Genomic DNA, 26320 nt, shown 5'->3' with positions numbered 1-26320 from the left:
GCGGAAAAAAATGGCAACACAATCATCAATCCCCAAAACCCCTACTTTCACACTAAAGAGGAACATCGACTCCGAAAAACAAGCCCTACCCCGCACATAAAAAAACAAAAGAACATCAAACCCTCTAAACCCTCTCCCCTTGCACACCAAAACAGAAAAGGAACGGGTGATAAAAAATTTCTGATTAAGCCTGGAAGAAATCCACAGTCTATAAATGTAATAGTCTGATTCATGAATACAGAACCACAACCATTCTACAGCATCCCCTTGCAACCTCAGAAGCAAAATACCCTTGATGTTGGAAATCCAGAATAAAAGCAGAGAATACTGGAAATAATAAGCAGGTCATGCAACACCCATGGAGAAGGAAATGGTATTAAAATTTCAGAAGATCATCAATTTGTAACTTTTCCAGCACTTCCTGTTTTTAATCACAACAACATTTCATTGTTTCCGAAACACTTCGAAAAACCAAAGCTGTGCAACTCTTGTATGGTGCAGGGTAAAACTTTATTTCCAATTAAAAGCAATTTAAAATATTGAAATCTTCAGGACTTAAGTGCACTTTAATAACTAGGCTGTGTCTATCCAGGCTTCTAACTCTGATTCTGTGATGTAATACATTTGGTGACAGAGGGATTACATTCTGCTATTGTAACATTTGACTTTATAAAAGGTCAGATAATTCCAACACTCCAGCTGAAAAATTGATAAGTTATTCAGGTAGAGTTGGTAGAAAGAACTTTTAAGTAAAAAAAAAAGTCTAAAGCATTTTACTGTTATGATAACGCAGACTAAAATTATAGCAACATAGCTATTAAAAATAATCTTATATGCCTACTAGATGATAAAATGCACTAATAATGTCCTGTATCTCTATAAAATAATCAGGACTTTTGACACCCTTTAAACAATGGGAAGGACCAATTTCAATAAAATGTCTTACCCTTTGCAAGCAGCAGGATTGAGAAAGACAGTGGCTTTCTTCACCTTTGTAGTGACAGGCAGAAGCTGGTTTCCAAATACCTGAACAGGAAGACAGGCAGGTTGTTAAAGGAAATGCATAATCAACTGACCCAAAACAAAAAAAAAAAGCACATCAAATCAATAAACTAGACAACTGTTTTTCACAACAATAATGTGGGATTCTGTCCAGTCGTTATCCATGGACTGTGGACATGAGATTACAGCGCTCTACTGAAACTCTAAATAAATTGAACAGAAGGTATCAGACTCACTCAAGAAAAGCTACATAATTAAGCTGAACTAAAATTTAGAAGTTATATGTTACAGATGCTATCAAGATTCAGGTTCTTGGTGATAATAAATTTGAAATAGTGAGTGAGAGAGACAGACAATGTTGCAAGGTGGGAGCTGGTAGAAAAGAACAAGTCTCATCGGATGGAACGATGGAATAATATGATGGAATTCACCCCACTGGTTTGAGAGGGAGAAAATAAAGTCAGATTTATCAGTATTACAGTGGAGTAAAGGGAATTCCAGGGGCATGAAAGAGGCTAAAGTTGATAGCAAAAGGACACTAGGAGGATGACAGCAGAAAAAGCAGCTGACAAAAGAAGTCAAAAACAGCATAAAAGGAAATAAGAGGACATATAATATAGCAAAAATCAATGGGAAGTTATAAGATTGAAAAGCTAGCCAATAAAATAAGAGGATATGAAAAGTATTTTTCATGTATATAAAGAGTAAAAGATAGATGAGCTAGAAAATTACACTGGAGAGATATCAATAGGGGACAAAGAAATTTTAATGTAAGTATTTTGCGTCAATCTTCACTGTGGTAGACACCAAGTGTGCCAGAAATTCAAGGTGTTGGAGGCAATAGTGAGTATATTTGCTATATTAAGGAGAAGGTAATTGGGTAACTAGCATGGACAGAAGATTGGCTGACTGGCAGGAGGGAAAGAGTAGGGATAAAAGGGGGTTTTCTAATTGACAGCTGGCGTCTAGTGAAGTACCACAGGAGCCAGTGTTGGACCGCTTCTTTTCACATTATATGTCGATGATTGGTTTTGTGGCTAAGTTTGAGGACAACACAAAGACAGGTGTAGAGGCAAGAGGTGTCGAGGAAGCAGGGAGCCTGCAGAAGGAGTTCAATTGGGGGAATGGGCAACGTCAACTTGCAGGTTGAGTTGGTGACAAAGAAGGCAAATGCAAGGTTCACATTCATTTCAAGAGCATTAGAATATAAGAGCAAGGATGGCAAGCTGAGGCTTTATAAGGCATACTGGAGTAATGGGAGCAGTTCTGAGCCTCTTATCTCAGAAAAGACGTGCTATCATTGGAGAGGGTCCAGAGGAGGCTCATGAGAATGTTTTCAGGAATGAAAAGGTTAACATAGGAGGAGTGTTTGATGGCTCTGGGCCTGTACTCACTGGAATATAGAAGAATGGAGGTGGGTCTTGTGAAACCTATTGAAAGGCCTAGACAGAGTGGATGAGGGCAGGATTTTTCATATAGTGGGAGAATCTAGGACTAGTGCGCACTATTTCAGAACAGGGGGACGTCCATTTTGATCAGAGTTAAGGCGTTTCTTTAGCCAGAGAATCTGTGGAATTCACTGCCACACACAGCTGTGGAGGCAAAATCCTTCAGTATATTTAAAGCAGAGGTTGATAGGTGCTTGATTAATCAGGGTGTCAAAGGTTATGGGAGACTGCAGAAGAATGGGATTGAAGGGATAATATATCAGCCATGATGGAATGGCAGAGCAGACTCGATGAGTCAAAGGGCTTAATTTTGCCCCTATGTCTTATGGTGGAATAGTAGACTGTGAACAAAGTTATTTAAGATTACAAAGGGATTTTGATGAACTGGTCCAGCGGACCAAGGAATGGCAGCTGGTGATTAAAAGTTAAAAGTGAGATGTTGCTTTTTGATAAGACAAAAATCAGGGCAGGTCCTGCACAGTATATGGTAGGGCTCTGGGAAGAGTTGTAGAACGGAGACTCAAGGGATATACTTTGGGCAAGGTGGTGACACAGGCAGACAGGGTGGTGCAGAAAGTGTTTGGCATAATTACCTTCATTGGTTAGGATACTGAGTACAAGAGCTCCAAGGTCATGTTACAGTTTACAAGGTATTGGTAAGATTACATATGGCGTAACATATACAAATCTGGTTGGAAGAATGACATCAAACTGGAAAAGGACCAAATATGTATTGCGGGATGTTACCTGGACTGAAGAGTTTGTGTTGTAAGAAGCTGGATAGTCAAAACCTTTTTTACCCTGGAATGCAAGAGGGCAAGGGATGACAAGGTAGAGGTTTATAAAATCATGAGGGGCATAAATAAGGTGAATAGTCATAGTCTTTTCCCCATGATAATGGATTCCAAAAGTTGAAAGCATAGGTTTAAAGTGAGAGGGGAAAGATTTTAAAAAGAGCAAATATTTCCTACACTGAAGGTACAGGGTATGTGGAACATGCTGCCAGAGGAAATGACAGAGGTGGGTACAATTACAACATTTAATTGACATTTGGACAAGTACATGGAGAGGAAAGGTTTAGAGCAGGGAGTCCCAACTTTTTTTATGCAATGACACCTACCATTAACTGAGGGGTCCGTGGAATCCACTGGTTTAGCGGGTTACAGCCAAACACAGGCACATGGGACTAGCTCAGATAGGTATGTTGGTTGGCATGAATGAATTGGGCTGAAGGGCAACTTTTTTGCCTTTGTGGGCCAGATCGCGTATTAGTGAGCGGACGGTGGGCAAGATAAATGCCATAAATAACTTGAAATATGGAAATTATCCATTTAAATACATCTAGTTATGCTTTGCCTCAAATTAATGAATAATGCATGCTAGAAAATCATTTGTGCTTAACCAAGGATGCCAATTAGTAATCAAAGAACTCAATTTAGTTGCAATTTATTTCAATCAAGGCACCTTTTGAATCTATTAAAAGGACACAAAAAATCTTTAAACGTAAAACCTATGAACATGATGCATTGAATGGTGGTCAATTAAGTATAATAAAAAAGAAAATTTTAATGCAAACAGTTGATAAATCAATGTGAAACTTGATGCTGTTTGTTGCTTGAAAGCTTCTCAATATTGGGTGTCAGACTTGTTGATGCCAAGAGCAAGACATTATCCAGATGGGCATCAGTCAATCTTGTTCTCAAATGGTTCTCAGTGCTTCATTTTTGAAAATAATTGCTTACACAGATAACTGCTGCCAAACAATGACACCATCTTTTTTGCATGGTCCACATTCTTTGACAAACTCTCCATCTGTAAAAGGCTTCATTTTTTCTGCAATACATTTTGAGACTTCGTAGCTGGCATGGCCTTCATTTTCACTGCTTTTCTTGGCAAAAAATTAGGTTCCGTCTCCAAAACTAGCCTTCATTCATTCAACTTCATCTTTCCTTGCTTGCCCAGTAAGCTTGTTAAAATTTCCACTATGGCGGGTCTCGTAATGTCGCCTGGTATTTGCCACCTTCTTCACAGCAACGTTTTCTAGGCAGATGAGACAAACTGGTTTCCCAGCTTGCTCGATGAAGAAGTAATCTAGTGCCCAAGTGTCTTGGAAATTTCGGCACTCAGTGTCTACCTTCCTGCGTTTTGCATTCATTGCCATTGGAATTTTTTTTCAATTTTATTTCGAAACACGAGTTATTCAACAAGGTTCGTAGCACACATAACTATCTGGATATTCAGCGAGTATTTCTTGTAAAAACAGTGATGATGTTTCTGTTTACAAATTTGAACACTCCGATCTGAAAACCTGCACGTGCATGGACAGTTTCTAATACATATTAATAAGGTAGTCTGCCTTCCCGTTATTCATATATACCTGTGTTTGGTTTGGAACAAAACGGAACCTGAGGCCAGTGTAGCAAGACGCCATGCATGTCCATCAGTGTGGTTGCGTGAAACACTCAGAATAAGGAAAAATCACTCACAGTTCGGATAAGCATAGTGTCCCAATATTTGTTCGCGGGCCAGATCTGGCCTGTGGGCCATAGGTTGCCTACCCCTGGCATAAATGTTCATAGAAATACAGAAAAAAGTACTGAATTATCTCAGTTGATTCCATACTTGTGGGTCTGACATATCACTGACAGAAGAATCTTAGTAGTCTACCAACAGCTAAAAATAGCAGCTCTCATTCTTCAGAAGACAGAGATAGTTCAGTTAAAGTGGCACAACAAAGCAAAATTCAATGAAATAGAGTAGACCAGGATACGATGGTAACAACTGCCTCCATGATGTGCTCTTTTGATGTTTAGGTAAGTGTTCCCTCACCTGTACATTTCAATTTTTAATATCATTCAACAGACATCTGAACTAATAGGTCATATTTTAATGTCAAAATGAATAACTATGGTGAATATAGACACACCAAACTACAAAGCAATAGATTTCTGATCCACCTCAATATCACCCAGGGTTTATGATTGGTAGCCTCAGTCATATTCTGAATTGAAAAGGGCAATTAATCTGTTAAATGCCCAAGCTCAGAACAACTGCTGGTGTTAAGCCATGAGAATCCCGCATTACATAAACTGGATACTGTAAGATCATCCCTTGCATTATTCCTATCATCCAAAAATAAATAGGTCAAAAATGTAAATGAATAAGAAATTATTAAGTAAATTTTACCAATTCATGATAGAGAACAATGCAGGGCATACGACTCAAAATTGATAGGAAAACTACAGTTTTCCTACAATTACTTGGTATTGGTTCAAAACTAATCTTTTCTCTTTGAGTATGATTTTGCTACCAGCTCAGGTAGACTGTTGGCAGACAGTTCCTTACTTTTTGATTGAACAAAACAAAGTCTTAACCTATGATTATCTCTATATTCTGTGGATCGATCAGCTGGGCTACTGCAAAACAAGTTACCACGATGTGGTTTGAGTGGGTCCCTGGCAGCCAGTCTGCTGCTGCACCTGCCAGAATGCAGTCATTCTAACACGCTGCACGTGAATGTCTGTTGGAAGCATTGAAAAGCCACAAGGTAATTCCAGCACCCAACTGGATTAGTGGTGAGCATACTTACTGTATACACAAAACTTTAGGAGCGCCCTTATGATACTAAATCCAGACATAATCAAAACAGAAGAGAAACCAATTACCCAGAAGCACATTAGATGTGTTATGCCCTTACATCTCAAGAAATTGAAATATTCTAAAAGTGTTTCATCCAAGATGGGGGCAGGGCAACTGGCTTATAAGCATTCTTTTATTGCACTGTCGAGGATTTAGAGAAACAGCACAGAACAGGCCATGATAATTAAATAACATTAATACACCCTATCCCCATTATATGCGAGGGATATGTTCCTCACAGTCGACACATAGTATGGAAACGCATTGTGTGAATAATTATTTAAATGGAGAAAATAGGGATGTGGTATGGAGGGCTTCCTAAATAGGTTTTATCTGTAATTTATTCACATTTTCATACCAATACAACACAAAAGCAGAACCACAAGGCAACATTCATATTATATTTCATCAATTTAAGGTAATACTCAACACAATAAATCATAGAAAGTTAACATACTAGGGTGTACACTGTCACCTAGGCTCCGGGAGATGAGTGGCTGTGCAGTGGTGTTGGGCAGCTTTACATGGATGAGGTGGATGGTTGTGGGTTGTCGGGATCATCAAGGACAGCAAGGGGTGAAGGAAAACTCACAGAACTCCCTGGCAAGTTAGTGGAACTTTCAGAACTGTCAGTAGCAGGAGATGCGACAAATGTGGAGTGCTCAGGTGGAGGTGGAGTTGGTGTGGATGACCGGTTTGAAGAAAGTAGTGAGGGTTGTTTGCTTGGCAGCATTTTGTTTTTCAGCATACATTTGCTTGTAGGGAAGAAGGACTGACTGCAGGAATGACTGAAATGCTGACTCTAAACTTGGGTCCTTGTCCATCGCCATTTGTGTCAAGTGTTCCCCAGCCTTAAAAAATCCTGCCAGTTGCTTCACTGTAAAATCCTTCACCTGTAACTCGACACTTTCTTCTTCATTGTGGTTATCACCTTCAGTCTGAGTTAAATGCAGAAGGTCATCCACACTTATTAACTCAGCTATCATAGCCCGCAACTGCACAGGGTAGTGTCCAGCAGCTTTGTGGTCAGCACCAGCCTGCTCACCACGCACAGCTAAGTTGTGAAGCCTCTGATGATTAACAAACTTAGTAAACCATCCCCTACTTGCATTAAAGCTAATAATATCACTTGACACTTCCTCACTAGCCTCTGAACAAAGGCGTCCATAAATTTCCAAAGCTTTCACATGAAGATGATTGGCAGTGAATGTTGCTTTTTTCTTTGTTTCATGCTCAAAGCACAAACTCAATATTTTCTCCATTTTTGTCATAATTGGGTGACGCACTTTGGTAACAATCTTTGAAGACACTTGAGATGAATCAATCACTGCACTTTTTATTTTCTCAGCATTTTTCTTTATGTTCCTGATCGTGGACTCACGCAGGCCGAAGTAGCGTCCCAGAGCTGTGTTACCTTCACCTGATGCAGCCCTATTTATAATTTCCAACATTTTTCAAGTGTTAAAGCGGTTCTCTGCCGCTTGACTGATGGCCCTGGACTTGACATAGGACGCTTAGGAGGCATGGTTAAATATTTCAAGCACAAAATCACTGCACCATAGGTAATAACAACAAAAGGTTAAGAGCGCAAGATCGCACATCCACACGCTGCCACTACCAATGCGAGACTGGTGGGAGTGAGACTGTGAGGCTTGTTTTGGTGGGAAAGCAGTTCGTTTCATCCGACACAATACTGGTCGGTCAACAGCCCCGCAGACTCCACCACACATACACGCATAACTGTGAGTTTTGGACGCATTTAAGGAGAAGTTGGTAGAAACAGGCTCGATGCACAACTGTGAAAATGCATTGTCTGAAGACACACATAACGGGGATATGGTGTATAAGTACTATTTATCTGTAATGATGCTGGAGTTTAACTCATCTCGAAAAGTGATATATAACCATAATTTCCAGTCAGAGGAAAAACTGATTCATTAACAGAGAGGTGCAAGGCAAATGGAATTTGAATTGAGAATGAAGTTACTGAAAATAATCAGAGAAATTTCAAAATTAGCTTTATGTTACTCCCATTTACATTTTGTGAATATTTTTAAACACCATCCCTATACTTTTCTTTACATAGAACACAACAAACTCCCTACTGAATAGTATGCAAGTAACTCTTAAAAAGATACAGAGATAAGTGTAAATAATAGCCACATGGTGTCTTCTTCCAAATACATAACCAAGCAACACAATTGCTATATATTCCTTGTGGAGTTACAGTTTAGGGAACACATCTGATTAGGTTATCCAACATGCCTCTGCTACAAAGTTAAAGCAGATCTTGCCTTGCCGATTGGTTGCCCAGGGAAATCACATGATTTCCACTGTAATGACTGGAGATGAAAATTTGCTCGATTAGTGCAATAAAATGTGGTTTGATCAGAGAGGTTAACAAGCCAGGAAGAAAATGTGTAATTTGAGTTTGCCATACCTGTGCTTCTTGACATGCCGCCCTACGCAAGAGATCGTCTCTGAATTAAACATAAAAAGACCTGTTAGGGCACTGTAATAACCTTCAGACCAATTCGTGCTGAAAATACTTATTAATCAAGCAACTACAAATCTTTAGGAGAAAGTATTTTACTCTTATTTTTCTGTTTAACATTTTACCTGTAACAACCTTCAAATGTTTTAATTAATTTTCTTGTATGAACTTCGTCAGCTTCTGCAAAATTACACCTGCTCCCTTGAGAAGACGACGTCATAAATCAATGGAACGTTTTACTGTTGTCCAGGTTCACCACTCCTAGAAATCAACTACAATCATCACTCCTGTGGCTACATCATTACTATGTCTCCACATATAATTTGATTATGGAAGTACAAAACTAAATTACTTTAAGATTTGGGCCTAGCCTGTTCCTGCTGACACATCACACAAATCCACCTGTTGGCTCCCCATCCCCGTGAGTGTGGATGCTGACAGGTGCACTGGAATTGACAAGTCCGGAGTTTATCAGAAGCAAAACAAGCTGAGATTGAACTGTTTGGTAACATCACCGAGAATGAAAATAGGCAGCCTTTGTGGGTATATGTCCAAAGCTCATCTCAGGTCAAATATGACAAGGGAGCTGCAAACAGGCTGAAGTCACCTCAAAACAACTCACATAATAACAGGACATTGAGAGATTTAATTAATGAGCAAAATTGTTATTTATGAGCTCAGTGTGGGAAGTTTGACCAAATCAATCTCATAACAGAACACTGCAGCACAGGAACAGGCCCTTCAGCCTGCACTGTCTGTGCTGACCGTGATGCCATCTGCCCACATGTGGTCTCAGTCATCCTATTCCCTGCTGTTCATGCGCCTCTTATTCATTGTTATTGCACCTGCTTCCACTACTTGTCCAGGCAGCACACTCCAGGTACCCACCATTTGTAAAGAAAACCTGCATCACATACCTTCCTTAAATTTACCCCCCTCCCTACCTTAAATCTATGCATATAATATTTGATATTTCCACCCAGGGAGAAAGATTCTGACTATTTATCCCAGGCCCCTCATCATTTTCTATACATCTATTAACATCTATCAACAATCCAATATTGTCTCCTTTTAGCACATATTTTCTAATCCAGGCAGCATCCTGGTGAAACTGCTCTGCATCCTCTCCAAAGCCTCCACACATGCTTTTGGTAATGCAGCGATGAGAACTGCATGCAGTACTCCAGATGTGGCCTAACCAAAGTTAAATACAACTGCGACACGATTTCCTTACTTTTGTAATCAACAAGCATTACTGATGAAAGCAAGTATGGCATACACCTTCTTTACTAACCCATCGAGTTCTGTTGCCACTTACAGGAAGCCATGGACTAGCACCCCAGGACCACTCTGTGCATCGATGCTCCTCAGGATCCTACCATTGAATGTATTCTTTCCTTTTGCATTATACGTACCAAAGTGCATTTGCCTGGAATAAACTCCGTCTGCCATTTCTTGGCCCACATTTCCAGCTGGCCTGTATCCTGCCAAATTATTTAACAATCTCCTTCACTCTTTTCAACTCTCCCTAATTTTGTGTCATCTGCCAACTTATTAATCAGCTCACTCGCCTTTATGCTCAAATTATTTACTTATCACAAACAGAGGTCCCAACACTGGTCCTTGCAGAATGGCACTGGTCACAGACCTCCAGTCAGAATAACATCCCTCCAGCACTACCCTCTGCCTTTTATGAACATGCCAATTTTGAGTCTCTTCTATCAATTCTTCCTTTCTCAATCTTTTTTATTAAGTTTCGAGTAGATAATGATAAAATTTGTGAATTTTAGGTTCCAAAAAGAAAACTTAGAACATCAGGAACCATGTAGAAGCTCAAGGCCAATGGAAGGGTAAAGGATTGCATTTGTAATATAGGGAATGACAATGCAAGGTTAGGAAATGGGAAATATGGTAACATAGTAGATAGCGATGAGAATACTGTGCACTTCAGGGTACTATGCACCAGATTAGCAAAATGATTAGAAGCAATACTGAAGAATTTTAAAATAATGAAATGTGAAGTAACACACTTTTGGATGATAAATAGAAATGTGTTAGGTATATTGCTCCCAATACTTTTCAGAATTGAAAAGATCCCGATGTCAAATATACAAACATCTTTAAAAGTGTCTGGTAACATTAATATAGTAGATTTGAAAAAAATATTTAGGCCTAAACTATTTAAAAAATAATTAGATAACAGAAACATCGTACCAAAGGATCTTTTATTTTATTCTATTTTATTCTAGTCTGCAGTATTTTGCATTTGTAAAGAGATTTTGCTATAGATGTTCACAACATTCTAAGAATTAATGCATTGGTTCAAAAGGCAACCAAAATAGCTAACAGAAGTGTTCCTTAAGTCAGTGGGATTTGAGTAAGCTACACTTCAGTACTGCAGAGCCTCAGTTAGACTCTATGTGAATATTGCGGCGGCCCTACAGTACAGTCGTTAGTGTAACACTATTATAGTGCCAGTGACTGGGTTTAATCCCCACTGCTGTCTGTAAGGAGTTTGCACGTTCTCTCTGTGACCATGTAGGCTTCCTCCAGGTACCCCGGTTTCCTCACACATCTGAAGGCCAGACTGGTTAATAGGTTAATTGGTCACATGGATGTAATTGGGCAGAGTGGGTTTGTTGAGCTTGAAGGGACCTGTTATCGCACTGAATCTCTTTTAAAAGAAAGTGTACTTTAGGAACAACTCACACGAAATGTTCACTTTTCCAAGAGGAAATTTAATGTTAATTCACTGGAACACAAACAAGGCCTCAAAGTGTTAAATTAGAAGAACAGCTTAAGTAATCTTTAGTACTTTTGTATTTTGTTCTATCTCAAAAATGGAGGAGCAATTTAACATCATTTAAGATTTTTAAAAAATCAACAGAATAACTGCAAAATGACTGTTTCCTCAGATAATGAGTGGAGTTGTGAAGACAGTACAATTTTAAAATTACACCCAGAATTTTAATAATGAGATTAGGAAGCTCTTTTACACCAACATTCCTGATTCATTACTCACAAGTAGAGGGAAAAATCTGCTTGTCTGGGCCCAATTTTGCCTGCACATCATTACAATCTGGTGAACTTGTAACTGTCCTCTGTATACCGGACCTCAGGATGACCACAACAGGGTAGTAGACACAGAGTTGTCATCTTTTCCAAAATGCATGAATTCTCATTCAAATAAGACTAAGATGAGAGAGGAAAAGATGTTTCTTAAACAAAAACAAGACAGGTGGAGTAGACATTCTTAATCACTGTGATCACAGAGAATCTCTTCAGGCTGAGCCTCACTAACAAACAATAACCAAATACCTGCTCTGAATTAGCAATCCTAAACGTTGTTGTGATACTGGATACATTTCCACCAAACACAAGATAAAAAGCAGCCTGCCATCCTTCCTTGATCCCGTCAAAATTCCTGGTCAAAATCCAGTATCTGTAACTTGTGGCCCAAAATTTTACCAATAAGCCACCAAACACCCACATGCAAACAAGCAATGCTAGCCAAATCCCAATTTACATGACTACTATTGCTGTGTCTACCAAATATTAGAAAGGAACCCCTACCACACAGCATCCCTCGCACCTATCACCCACCAGCTTGTATACAATACTTCCCTTCCACCAGACCACCCCAGCTTATTTGGGCTTCTGTCCCCTTCCTTTCCAATTCCGAAGGATCTCCCCCTCCACTGAGTGAGTGAATGTGTCTATTGCACAGAATTTTCAGCATCTGCAGAATCTTCTGTTTAGAATGGAACTTGTTGAGTATTTGAAGAGGATGTAATTCTAAAACTGGAGTAAGCTTTAACTCTGACTATGACATTTACTGGCTAATCGCCCTAATTACACACGAACTATTATGCTGCAATGGGCCATGTATTGCAGTCAGTACCGGTGCCGGTTGTGCATCCAGTTCACTCCCCAGCCGAGTGCGCAAACCGCTACCGCAGTTTTCTTCCAATGATTGCGGAGGGTCTTCAGCAGCTTTGCCATGGTTTCGGGAACAGGAACAGCAGTGGGACAGAGACGAGAACCTTGACAGCAACCCCACGCTGCCCTCCGGGTCCCGGCATAAATCTTCCGCCGGCTCACGTGGAAATCGGTTCCGCCTGTAGATTTGTCCGGCGACAACCCGGAGTCTCCACAATATGTTCCACCAAGCAAAGGGAACGGCAATGGGAACCTTCGCGCAGACACCGAGTCTCAGAGGAAGTACATTAAAGATGTTTATTACAGTTCACAATATTTATAAAATATTTTGAATTCCAATAATTTATACCATACATCATATTGTATGGGAACAGGAAACGTTCTCAGTACATTTAGTTTAGAAATAAAAGCTTACTTAAGAAACATGGATAATCGAACAGTCTGGAGTTAAGTAGCATAATTTTTTAATATCAGAATCAAGTTTAATATCACCGGTGTATGTCATGAAATTTGTTAATTTTGCGACAGCAGCACAATGCAATACATAATAATATAGAGAAAAAATAGAATTACTGTAAATATATATGCTACCGTCATTTAGTTTATATATAGTTTATAATAGTTAAATAAGTAGTGCAAAACAGAAATAAAAGAGTAACAACAGAAAATCTGCAGATGCTGGAAATCCGAGCAACACACAAAATGCTGGAGGAACTCAGCAGGCCAGACAGCATCTATGGAAAAAAGTACAGTCGACATTTCGGGCCGAGTCCCTTCAGCAGGGTGGGAGAGAGAAAAAAAACTGAGGATTAGATTTGAAAGGTGGCGGGAGGGGAGAGAGAAACGCCAGGCGGTAGGTGAAATTTGGAGGGGAGGGTGATGAAGCAAAGAGCTAGGAAGTTGATTGATGAAAGACACAGAAGACCATGGAAGAAAGAAAAAGGGGAAGGAACACCAGAGAGATGGGATGGGCGGACAAGGAGATAACATGAGAGAGGGCAAGGGGATGGGAAATGGTGAGGGGAGGGTAGAGGCATTGTGATCTGTGTCCTTTCAGAAATCTGATGGCAGAGGGGAAGAAGTTGTTCCTGAATCGCTGAGTGTGTGCCTTCAGGCTTCTGCACCTCCTGCCCGATGGTAACAGTGAGAAGAGGGCATGTCCTCAGTGATGGGGGTCCTTAATAATGGTGTCACCTTTCTGAGGCACCGCTCTTTGAAGACGTCTTGGATACTACAGAGGCTTGTACCCACGATGGAGCTGCCTAATTTTACAACTCTCCACAGCTTACTTCAGTCCTGTGGAGTAGACCCCCACGACCCCAAACCAGACAGTGATGCAGCCAGTTAGAGTGCTCTCCACAGTACATCTGTAATTTGTTTTTGGTGACATACCAAATCTCCTCAAACTCCTAACGAAGTATAGCCGCTGTCTTGCTCCTTTATGGCTGTATCGATAAGCTGGGCCCAGAGATACTGACAGCCAGGAACTTGAAATCACGCATTCTTTCCACTTCTGATCCCTCTACGGGGATTGGTTTGTGATTTCTCGTCTTGCCCTGTCTTAAGTCCACAATCAGTTCCTTGGTCTTACTGTAGGGTAGTGTAATTGGTGGCAATGTACATAATTCACAACCACCAACATTGAGTTGGGGTTCACTATAAAAGACTGGTCTGCATGATGACATAATTATGTGAAGTTTGGTTACCACACTCTGTTTTCAGCTTTTGAAGTACAATAGATGAGTTGTCACAGTGATGCACCATCAATAACTCTCTCTCAGATGTGAAGGTGAGATATCGGCTTTTATTGACTGGAAGAAAGAACAAGCAGTAGTTGACCATCATACTACATCCCGGAGACTGAGGGCCGGGCTCAGGCCTCAATCGCCTTTATACCGGGGTCTGTGGGAGGAGCCACGGTCAGTGGGAGGGGCCACAGGAGCAGTCAGCAGGGGGCGTGTCCAGACAGGTATATGTAGTTCACCACATTCACCCCCCCCCCTTTGTTTTAAAAAGAAATCACCGCAGACCACACCAAATTTTACTACGCGATAGTGTTTCTCAGCAACTCCACAGCTGTGAAAGTGGTAACTCTACTGGAATATCTGCCTAAACATGATAAATGTCGATCACTGTAAACTCACCTTTACAGAACTTTGGACTTAGCAGAGTCTGAGTGCGCCAAACAGTTGTACTCCTTGCCCAGCCTCAGCGATGCTAAGCCGTCAGAGATAATGGACCACATGTTGTCTCTCCTGGAAAATCACCATCCTCGTTTCATTTTTAAAGAACTCTTCATGCAGCAAATGCCTGATCAAGATTGCATAACCCTTGCTATTGCTCCTGTGAAGGATTATAGGGAGCTTGCTAAAATAGCTGATAGCCTGACGACAGTGCATCATTCCTCCTGGTTTCCCTGCCTCAATAAGACCAGTCAGCAAGGCCTCCAGTAAACACACCACTAACTACTGCTATGAAACAGACGACGCCGGGTCTGCGTTTTTATCACACCCACTCTGGTACGAATGCTAGGAAATGCGGACCAGCTTACAGATTCGACAGTGCTGGCGCTTTGGGACGTCAGAGGTCTGTGAACACTGTGAGTTCCAGCTCTCAGGGTCATCTACTGTTCATTATGGACACGCTTTCAGGGTGACATTTCCTGTGTGACACCCGCACTCGAGTGAGTGTGCTGCCAGCATCGCCCGTGGATGAGAAGGGAAAGAGTGACGAAGCCTCACTGGAGGCCACCAACAGCAGCAGGATCCAGACTTACAGGATATGACGGGTGATGCTTTGGTTCAGTGGGCGATGTTACACATTGGACTTTGTCCTGGCTGAAGTGCCTAGACCCCTGCTCGGTGCAGACTTCCTGCGTGGCCGAGGACTGTTAGTCAATCTTAAGAACTTGCAGGCTAGTAGATGTTGAGGACTTTGGGTCATTACCCTGCTCCCCCAGTAAGTTCTCCACAACGACTCTGTCAAACCCATGCGCCACTGCTCGACTGCTGGGTGAATTCCCAAACCTGATCAAGCCCACATTTTCCACCACATTTCCACAAATGGCCCACCAGTCCAAGCCCATGCCCATAGACTGAACCCAGAAAAGTTAGCAACCGCCAGGCTGAGTTTGCCAACGTGGAAAGACTTGGCATTATATGCCCTGGTCAAATAGCCCCTGGGCTTTGAGTCTCCATATGGTCCTGAAGTCCAATCGTGGTGCCGCCCATGTGGCAATTAATGAGGCCACCACCCCTGATCATTACCTGGTCCCACACAACCAAGACTTCTCTGCACGTTTAGCCGGAAAGTTAATTTTTTCCAAAGTCAGTTTAGTTAGGGCCTGCCATTAGGTGCCTGTGTCCTCAGAGGACATTCCCAAAACAGCTGTGATAACCCCATTTGGCCTCTTTGAGTTTCAGCACCTGCCGTTTGGGATGAAAAATGCAGAACAGACTTTCCAACGGCTGTTGGACTCTGTATTAAAAGACAGATTTTCTTTTTGTTTACCTGGATGATATACTTGTTGGCAGTGCATCCAGTTCTGAACACATATCCCATCTCATCTCTTCTCTGCACACTTTGTGCACTCAAACAAAAGCAGGTTGATTATTAACCCCGCTAAATGCCAGTTTGGATTGTCAACCATTGACGTCCTCGGCCATCACATCTCCACAGAAGGTACGAAACCCCTCCCATCAAAAGTAGCCACTTTTATGGATTTCCCACCGCCCCACACTACTAAACAACCGCAAGAGTTTTTAGGAATGGTGAATTTCTACCACTGCTTCTTTCCACCAGCTGCTGAACTTGTGTTCACAACTGACATATAATATATCAAGGGGAAAAATAATGCCGTGGCCGATTGCCTCTCATGGCCAGCCATTGAGGTCACGTACATCGGGGTTGACAATGCCGACCAAGCTGCTGACCCAGAGGTCCAGACTTACCAAACAGCAGCTGAGGTTGGCTGACATTAAGTTCGGGGAAGCAGGGGTGTCTCTCCTGTGCGATGTCTCAACTAGTAGCTCTTGCCCCGTTATGCTCACTAGCTGGAGATGGACTGTTTTCAACTCCATACATACATCCTCACGCGTCCGGGCTGGAAGTCCTCACAGAAAATGGTTGCACTGAAGATGGTGTGGCATGTCCTACAAAAGGACTGGCGTGATTGGACCGCAGCCTGTGTGGAGTGCCAGCAGGCAAAACTTAACCGTCATGTTCAGACGCCATTGGCTGCTTTTGAGGTCCCTGAGCGACGGTTTGATCACATCAATGTGGACCTTGTTGGTCCTCTATCCCCCCTCCCATGGTTTCACACACCTCCTTACCATGGTGGACGATACCACCAGATGGCCAGAGGTTGTCTTTCTAGCATCGACGATGGCTGCAGACCTGGCTCAGGCATTCATTAGCACCTGGGTTGCTCAGTTTGGTACCCCATCTGATATTTCCACTGACCTTGGTCCTCAATTCACATCAGACCTCTGGGCTGTGATGGCCCAGAATTTCGGCGTTAGGCTACATCACACCACGGTGCATCACCCTCAGTCCAATGGCCTATGTGAACGGTTTCACTGCTCCTCTGAGGGCTTGCCTGACAGATGAGCGTTGGCATAATCATCTCCTGTGGGTCCTGATGAGGCTCAGAACTGTCCCAAAAGAGGACTTGCAGTTGTCCACAGCTAAGTTGGAATACGGGCAGCAGTTATGAGTGCCAGGTGATTTTATTTCTGATGCCACAACTGCCTCGGCGACCCTCCTCAGTAAATTCAATTCCTTTGCACTTATTTCCTACCTGCCATCATGGTGTACACCATGCACGGGTTCCTGTTGACCCACATTTCACCTTGTTTGTTTTCATCCACTATGATGCACATCAACATCCCCTTAGCCCCCTTACAATGGCCCATTACACATTTTGGAATGGAGAGAAAAGACTTTTATCATAGACAAGAGGGTGTCGGGTTCCGGTCCGGAGCCTGCGTTCTGGGTCTTGATCCGGTCCGCAGACTCAGGACTCCGGGTCTTGTAGCTGTCCCTCCCATCACCCTTGAGCCAGTTAGGATCCTCCTGGCTTTAGGAGGCACACCTGTGGCCAATTCAGCTGCAGGTGTTTATAAGGGGCCTTGGGACTGAGACCAGGTGGGTGGTTGTTTGTTCTGTATCCTGCTGGCTCTGTACTCTGCTCCGCATACTGTTTACCCTGCCCGGGTTCTGACCTGCTCCTGTTATGCCCGCAGCCCCCTCCTTTGTGAGAATCGCAAGAGCACTAGTGGGTTGGGTCAGTGGACCCAGGAAATGGGAGAGAGACGTGCCGAATGCCTCATTCCCCGGCGATGCAAAATAACACGACATTAGCCATTGTCTCTTGGAGACACATTTGTGGATTGGGGACTAGGCTACGTGCAAGCCCTCGGGCAAAGTGGGCTGGTTGAGAGAGAGATTGCATCACCCCCAACCTGATTGACATCTACTACCCTGCAAGTCAAGATAAAAGAGGGGCTGTAGAGACAGCCCCTCAGACGCACCAGAAGAAACGCTAGCGATCCCGTAATAGCGGGAAGCCATTTGAAGGAAGCCACGTGCGTTCGGTTCCCTTGCCTGGGAGCCGGTGGCTGGTACCACGGAAAACGATTTTCTTGAACTAACAACGGGGAACCAACTCCCCCGACTCAACGGATTGGCCACATCAAAAGACCTGGGCAAGTTTAAGACTGTCTCTCTCTACAACCCAAAAAGCTGCATCTTGAATGACAATTGACTTTTATTTTTCCATCGGACAATATTTTATCCCCTAGACAAACGATAGAGCTATTTCTTATTGATGATTATTACTATACCCGCGCTTTTAGATTGAGTATTGACGACGTATATTATCTGAATGTTTGTATTAATCTTATTTTTGTGCCCCTTTATAAATAAAGACTTTAAAAAATAGTACCATCAGACTTCAACGGACCTCTCTATCTTTGCTGGTAAGTGACCCAGTTACGGGGTACGTAACAACTTGGGGGCTCATCTGGGATTTTGATACCAAATTGGAGGGCCAGTGAATCGGGATTGTAAGTCCAAACTTGGATCTGGTACGCGGGTAGCCAGACGGGAAACCAGCAAAGATGGACATGGATGAATTTATAGGAAACCCGACTCTGGGGGCGCTAGAGGCGGCCACCAAATCAGACTTGGTAAATTTGGCGAAGGGGTTAAACCTCGCAGAGGTGAGGTCGTCAATGAAAAAGCGGGAGGTGCGAAGGGCCATAACTCAGTATTACATTGAGAAGAATGTGTTTGCAGCTGAGGTATTGGAAAATATCCCTGAAAAGGTACCAGCTAGTGGGACGGCTCAGTTAGAGTTGGAGAAATTAAGGTGGGAACATGAAATTAAGTTAAAGCAGCTGGAAGCAGCCGAGAGAGAGAGAGAGAGAGAGAGAGAGAGAGAGAGAGAGAGAGAGAGAGAGAGAGAGAGAGAGAGAGAGAGAGAGAGAGAGAGAGAGAGAGAGAGAAATTAAGTTAAAGCAGCTGGAAGCAGCTGAGAGAGAGAAAGAGAGAGAGAGAGAAAGGGCCGACAAACAAAGGGAGCATGCGCTCCAGCTAAAGGAGTTAGAGGTGAAACGGGATCATGAGATCCAGCTAAAGGCATTAGAGGTGAAAAGGGAGCAGGAAAGAGCTGAGAAGCAAAGAGAGCATGAACTTCAGTTAAAAGAGCTGGAAGCAGCTGTGAAGGAGAAGGAAAGGGCCGAGAAGGAGAGGGAGGCAGAGAGACAGAGGAAACATGACTTGGAGATGGAGAAGTTAAAGCAAGTGCAACGAAGTCAGGGGTCGGACCGAGAGGAGCGGTTTGATGTTAGTCGGGCGTTGAGGTTGGTACCCCCGTTCGAGGAGACGGATGTTGATAGTTATTTCTTGCTTTTTGAAAAGGTGGCAGTGAATCAGAAGTGGCCCAGAGCACAGTGGGTGGCGTTGTTACAAAGTGTGTTAAGAGGGAAGGCACAGTGGGCATATGCGCCGTTGTCCATGGAGGAGGAAGAGGAAGAGAATTATGACCAAGTAAAGGCGGCCATTCTCCGTGGTTACGAGCTAGTACCTGAAGCATATAGACAAAAGTTCAGAAATTTACGGAAAGGGTGGAATCAGACGTATACCGAGTTTGCCTATGAGAAGGGGGTGCTCTTGGACCGTTGGTGCACCACAGAAATAGTGGACGAGGATTATGGGCATCTCCGGGAGTTAATTTTGATTGAGGAATTTAAAGGTTGTGTTCCGGAGGAGATCCGGATGTATTTGAATGAGAAGCCGAATAAGTCCATCTCAGAATTTGCTAGATTCGCAGATGAATATGCCCTAACCCACAAGACAAAGTTTTCCTCAAATAAAAGATCCCCGAGGGACCGTGGGAACGATCGAGAAAGTCCGCCGGCTGAGGCAGAGGTCCCGCCGGGAGCTAGTGGTAAGGTTGGGGGGAAAGGCCAGACGGTCAGAGATTCCGGGCTTGACCTGTTTTAATGTGGGAAGAGCGGGCATGTTGCGTCTCGGTGCTTTGCTCCGAGGAGGGAGACGGGAAAAGGGAAAGCAGCAGTCCCTATCGGATGTGCCGTGGTAATCAGTAAATCGACAAGAGAGCCCCGGGTAGACAGAGTATGAGAAGGGTCTGAGACCTGTCTGTCACACGGGACCATGTCTTTGAGGGAGGGGGACCCACCAATTCCCGTACGAATCTGGAGAGACACGGGGGCTGAGCTGTCGTTGATCAGCAGTAAGGTACTAGAGTTTGGTCGAGAAACGGGTATGGTAGCGGTGAAGGGAATAAATAAAAGGATAGAAATGGTGTCCTTACATAAGGTCATTATGGATTGTGAGCTGGTGTCTGGACCAGTTGAAATAGGGGTGCCATCAGAATTCCTGAGAACTGACGTGGACGTCCTTCTTGGTAACGATTTAGCCGGTGGTAAGGTTTGGGCAGCCATGACGCTGATAAAACAGCCTGTGAGTGTTGAGGCTCCGCCCCTAGCTTCCAAGAGCTATCCCGCATGCGCGGTCACTCGCAGCCTGTCGAGAGCGGCAGCTGAGAACGAGAGCAGTTTAAATCTGGCCAGTTTCGATTTGGCCGAGACGTTTTTACCGACCCTGTGCCACGAGGGTTTAGAGGGTGGTAAAGCGAAGAGTAGAAAAGTGAAAGAGGGTAAGGGAGAGGAGATAGATCTTTCCTTAACGAGGAGCAAGGTTCTAGAGGCAGAAAATAAAGATGAGGAACCGTTAGAGCGGTTAAGAGGTCCAGAGTTGGACATGGATGATCTGTCTGGTTTGGCAGAACTGTTTGAAGAAGTTGAAAATTCTAAAGGTGTTCCCGATAATGAAATGAGGGCAGTCCTAGATGAAAAGGGTGCCCTTGCCTTGAAGAAGTCTGCTGGGTTGGCAGATGAGGTTGTTTCAGCCCGTGGGGTTGAGTTTACTCCGGAAGGGAGTTGCCCAGAGAGTAACTGGGAGGATCAGGGGAATTTAGAATTTGAAAAAGGTACAGGTATTGAAAGCCTGGAAGAGGTCAATGTCTCGTTTGAGTGTGTCCAAGATGGGGATGCATGTGATCCTGAACCTAGTAACGGAGCTCAGAAAAAGTCTGAGGTATTTGATTCAGCTGAACGAGATGGCCGTCCTTTTGGGTCAGATAGACTTGGTTCAGTGGAAAAAGGGTTAACCCTGGTAATCGTGGGAAGTGAGAGTTCCCCGGTGTTTGTGCTCGAAGGTGTGGTGAAACTTAATGCGGAGCTCAAAAATGGGGAGATAAATATTATTAGTGAAGGAAACGGGAAATCTGCAGTTCCCAAATCGAATGAAGAAATTTTAAACCCTGCAGATCGCTTACAGATTAAGCCGGGAGATGCCGGGGCCCCCCACCCTATTGTTATTCCGGAATGTGGTGTGAAGAGGCAGAATTTGAAATGCTGCTTGAACAAAGAGTTCGAATTAAAAACCAATAGCCTGAAGGGTCCTGATGAGAGGGCTAGCCAGCTGTGTAAAATTAAAGAATTGGGTGGAAATGGTCTAAGTTTGGGACACGGTGTTGATAAAATAACCCCTATGAATGAGGCGGGTGGGAGTTTACCTCGCCAAACTACCCGAGTTCCTCCCATAGGAACTCACCGGAAAAGAGACGACGGTTAATGAAGGGCGCCATTTTTAAATAGCCCAGCCGGTTGTACGGGATTTCGGCAAAGCATGTGAATAATAAAGACAAACCCCTTGGAAGCCTGCCTGTTAAGTTGAAAGCAACATAACGATTGGTACTTGCATGACCTGTGGTAGTATACACGTAAGCTTAAGATCACAACTCGTTAGTTTTGTTTGCTGAAAAAAAAATAGGTGGTTATTAAGTTGAAGTCTGATGCTATAAGACTTTAGTAAGGTACAAGATGTTAAGCTAGTAAAGGAAGTGACACTGTAATCGTTAACTGTTTGGATGCTGAATTAAATGTATAACTGTATTGCTCTGTAGTGAAAAGAAAAGCTTTTGTATTGCGTTAGATTCTAAAATCCTGTAAGACTCTGTACTACTTCGTTTTTAACCGCTGGTAAAAAACGCTTTTAAGAGGGGAGGTGTTATGCCCGCAACCCCCTCCTTTGTGAGAATTGCAAGGGCACTAGTGGGTTGGGTCAGTGGACCCAGGAAATGGGAGAGAGACGTGCCGGATGCCTCGTTCCCCGGCGATGCAAAATAACGCAACATTGGCCATTGTCTCTTGGAGACACATTTGTGGATTGGGGACTGGGCTACGTGCAAACCCTCGGGCAAAGTGGGCTGGTTGAGAGAGAGATTGCATCACCCCCAACCTGATTGACATCTACTACCCTGCGAGTCAAGATAAAAGAGGGGCTGTAGAGACGGCCCCTCAGACGCACCAGAAGAAACGCTAGCGATCCCGTAATAGCCGGAAGCCATTTGAAGGAAGCCACATGCATTCGGTTCCCTTGCCTGGGAGCCGGTGGCTGGTACCACGGAAAACGATTTTCTTGAACTAACAATGGGGAACCAACTCCCTCGACTCAACGGATTGGCCTCATCAAAAAACCTGGGCAAGTTTAAGACTGTCTCTCTCTACAACCCAAAAAGCTGCATCTTGAATGACAATTGACTTTTATTTTTCCATCGGACAATATTTTATCCCCTAGACAAACGATAGAGCTATTTCTTATTGATGATTATTACTATACCCGCGCTTTTAGATTGAGTATTGACGACGTATATTATCTGAATGTTTGTATTAATCTTATTTTTGTGCCCCTTTATAGATAAAGACTTTAAAAAATAGTACCATCAGACTTCAACGGACCTCTCTATCTTTGCTGGTAAGTGACCCAGTTACGGGGTACGTAACAACTTGGGGGCTCATCCGGGATTTTGATACCAAATTGGAGGGCCAGTGAATCGGGATTGTAAGTCCAAACTTGGATCTGGTACGCGGGTAGCCAGACGGGAAACCAGCAAAGATGGACATGGATGAATTTATAGGAAACCCGACTCTGGGGGCGCTAGAGGCGGCCACCAAATCAGACTTGGTAAATTTGGCGAAGGGGTTAAACCTCGCAGAGGTGAGGTCGTCAATGAAAAAGCGGGAGGTGCGAAGGGCCATAACTCAGTATTACATTGAGAAGAATGTGTTTGCAGCTGAGGTATTGGAAAATATCCCTGAAAAGGTACCAGCTAGTGGGACGGCTCAGTTAGAGTTGGAGAAATTAAGGTGGGAACATGAAATTAAGTTAAAGCAGCTGGAAGCAGCCGAGAGAGAGAGAGAGAGAGAGAGAGAGAGAGAGAGAGAGAGAGAGAGAGAGAGAGAGAGAGAGAGAGAGAGAGAAATTAAGTTAAAGCAGCTGGAAGCAGCTGAGAGAGAGAAAGAGAGAGAGAGAGAAAGGGCCGACAAACAAAGGGAGCATGCGCTCCAGCTAAAGGAGTTAGAGGTGAAACGGGATCATGAGATCCAGCTAAAGGCATTAGAGGTGAAAAGGGAGCAGGAAAGAGCTGAGAAGCAAAGAGAGCATGAACTTCAGTTAAAAGAGCTGGAAGCAGCTGAGAAGGAGAGGGAAAGGGCCGAGAAGGAGAGGGAAAGGGCCGAGAAGGAGAGGGAAAGGGCCGAGAAGGAGAGGGAAAGGGCCGAGAAGGAGAGGGAGGCAGAGAGACAGAGGAAACATGACTTGGAGATGGAGAAGTTAAAGCAAGAGCCACGAAGTCAGGGGTCGGACCGAGAGGAGCGGTTTGATGTTAGTCGGGCGTTGAGGTTGGTACCCCCGTTCGAGGAGACGGATGTTGATAGTTATTTCTTGCTTTTTGAAAAGGTGGCAGTGAATCAGAAGTGGCCCAGAGCACAGTGGGTGGCGTTGTTACAAAGTGTGTTAAGAGGGAAGGCACAGCAGGCATATGCGCCGTTGTCCATGGAGGAGGAAGGGGAAGAGAATTATGACCAAGTAAAGGCGGCCATTCTCCGTGGTTACGAGCTAGTACCTGAAGCATATAGACAAAAGTTCAGAAATTTACGGAAAGGGTGGAATCAGACGTATACCGAGTTTGCCTATGAGAAGGGGGTGCTCTTGGACCGTTGGTGCACCACAGAAATAGTGGACGAGGATTATGGGCGTCTCCGGGAGTTAATTTTGATTGAGGAATTTAAAGGTTGTGTTCCGGAGGAGATCCGGATGTATTTGAATGAGAAGCCGAATAAGTCCATCTCAGAATTTGCTAGATTCGCAGATGAATATGCCCTAACCCACAAGACAAAGTTTTCCTCGAATAAAAGATCCCCGAGGGACCGTGGGAACGATCGAGAAAGTACGCCGGCTGAGGCAGAGGTCCCGCCGGGAGCTAGTGGTAAGGTTGAGGGGGAAAGGTCAGACGGTCATAGATTCCGGGATTGACCTGTTTTAATTGTGGGAAGAGCGGGCATATTGCATCTCGGTGCTTTGCTCCGAGGAAAGAGACAGGAAAAGGGAAAACAGCGGTCCCTATCGGATGTGCCGTGGTAATCAGTAAATCGACAAGAGAGCCCCGGGTAGACAGAGTATGAGAAGGGTCTGAGACATGTCTGTCACACGGGACCATGTCTTTGAGGAAGGGGGACCCACCAATTCCCGTACGAATCTGGAGAGACACGGGGGCTGAGCTGTCGTTGATCAGCAGTAAGGTACTAGAGTTTGGTCGAGAAACGGGTATTCTAGCAGTGAAGGGAATAAATAAAAGGATAGAAATGGTGTCCTTACATAAGGTCATTATGGATTGTGAGCTGGTGTCTGGACCAGTTGAAATAGGGGTGCCATCAGAATTCCTGAGAACTGACGTGGACGTCCTTCTTGGTAACGATTTAGCCGGGGGTAAGGTTTGGGCAGCCATGACGCTGATAAAACAGCCTGTGAGTGTTGAGGCTCCGCCCCTAGCTTCCAAGAGCTATCCCGCATGCGCGGTCACTCGCAGCCTGTCGAGAGCGGCAGCTGAGAACGAGAGCAGTTTAAATCTGGCCAGTTTCGATTTGGCCGAGACGTTTTTACCGACCCTGTGCCACGAGGGTTTAGAGGGTGGTAAAGCGAAGAGTAGAAAAGTGAAAGAGGGTAAGGGAGAGGAGATAGATCTTTCCTTAACGAGGAGCAAGGTTCTAGAGGCAGAAAATAAAGATGAGGAACCGTTAGAGCGGTTAAGAGGTCCAGAGTTGGACATGGATGATCTGTCTGGTTTGGCAGAACTGTTTGAAGAAGTTGAAAATTCTAAAGGTGTTCCCGATAATGAAATGAGGGCAGTCCTAGATGAAAAGGGTGCCCTTGCCTTGAAGAAGTCTGCTGGGTTGGCAGATGAGGTTGTTTCAGCCCGTGGGGTTGAGTTTACTCCGGAAGGGAGTTGCCCAGAGAGTAACTGGGAGGATCAGGGGAATTTAGAATTTGAAAAAGGTACAGGTATTGAAAGCCTGGAAGAGGTCAATGTCTCGTTTGAGTGTGTCCAAGATGGGGATGCATGTGATCCTGAACCTAGTAACGGAGCTCAGAAAAAGTCTGAGGTATTTGATTCAGCTGAACGAGATGGCCGTCCTTTTGGGTCAGATAGACTTGGTTCAGTGGAAAAAGGGTTAACCCTGGTAATCGTGGGAAGTGAGAGTTCCCCGGTGTTTGTGCTCGAAGGTGTGGTGAAACTTAATGCGGAGCTCAAAAATGGGGAGATAAATATTATTAGTGAAGGAAACGGGAAATCTGCAGTTCCCAAATCGAATGAAGAAATTTTAAACCCTGCAGATCGCTTACAGATTAAGCCGGGAGATGCCGGGGCCCCCCACCCTATTGTTATTCCGGAATGTGGTGTGAAGAGGCAGAATTTGAAATGCTGCTTGAACAAAGAGTTCGAATTAAAAACCAATAGCCTGAAGGGTCCTGATGAGAGGGCTAGCCAGCTGTGTAAAATTAAAGAATTGGGTGGAAATGGTCTAAGTTTGGGACACGGTGTTGATAAAATAACCCCTATGAACGAGGCGGGCGGGAGTTTACCTCGCCAAACTACCCGAGTTCCTCCCGTAGGAACTCACCGGAAAAGAGACGACGGTTAATGAAGGGCGCCATTTTTAAATAGCCCAGCCGGTTGTACGGGATTTCGGCAAAGCATGTGAATAATAAAGACAAACCCCTTGGAAGCCTGCCTGTTAAGTTGAAAGCAACATAACGATTGGTACTTGCATGACCTGTGGTAGTATACACGTAAGCTTAAGATCACAACTCGTTAGTTTTGTTTGCTGAAAAAAAAATAGGTGGTTATTAAGTTGAAGTCTGATGCTAT

The 26320-nt window shown here is 43.9% G+C and overlaps 1 protein-coding gene across 3 annotated transcripts in view; it reads right to left on the bottom strand.

The window, feature by feature from the left end:
- The window catches only part of agk (acylglycerol kinase), a 47608-nt gene extending 34922 nt beyond the window's left edge, over positions 1-12686 (bottom strand). The window contains exons 1-4 of one of the 3 annotated variants that reach the window (XM_073059335.1): positions 12485-12623; positions 11606-11775; positions 8530-8569; positions 947-1026 (exon numbers count right to left, since the gene is read on the bottom strand). In XM_073059335.1, coding sequence (XP_072915436.1) covers positions 947-1026; positions 8530-8545 — 96 coding nt within the window. In that variant the 5' untranslated portion in view covers positions 8546-8569; positions 11606-11775; positions 12485-12623. Of the gene's footprint in view, positions 1-946; positions 1027-8529; positions 8570-11605; positions 11776-12484 lie in introns of all 3 variants that reach the window. The other 2 variants (XM_073059333.1, XM_073059334.1) reach the window with 2 other exon arrangements.
- Positions 12687-26320: the final 13634 nt, after the last annotated feature.

Source organism: Hemitrygon akajei, chromosome 10 (genome assembly GCF_048418815.1).
Source record: "Hemitrygon akajei chromosome 10, sHemAka1.3, whole genome shotgun sequence".
Taxonomy (NCBI): Eukaryota; Metazoa; Chordata; class Chondrichthyes; order Myliobatiformes; family Dasyatidae; genus Hemitrygon; species Hemitrygon akajei.
This window is presented reverse-complemented; position numbering and strand designations above follow the sequence as displayed.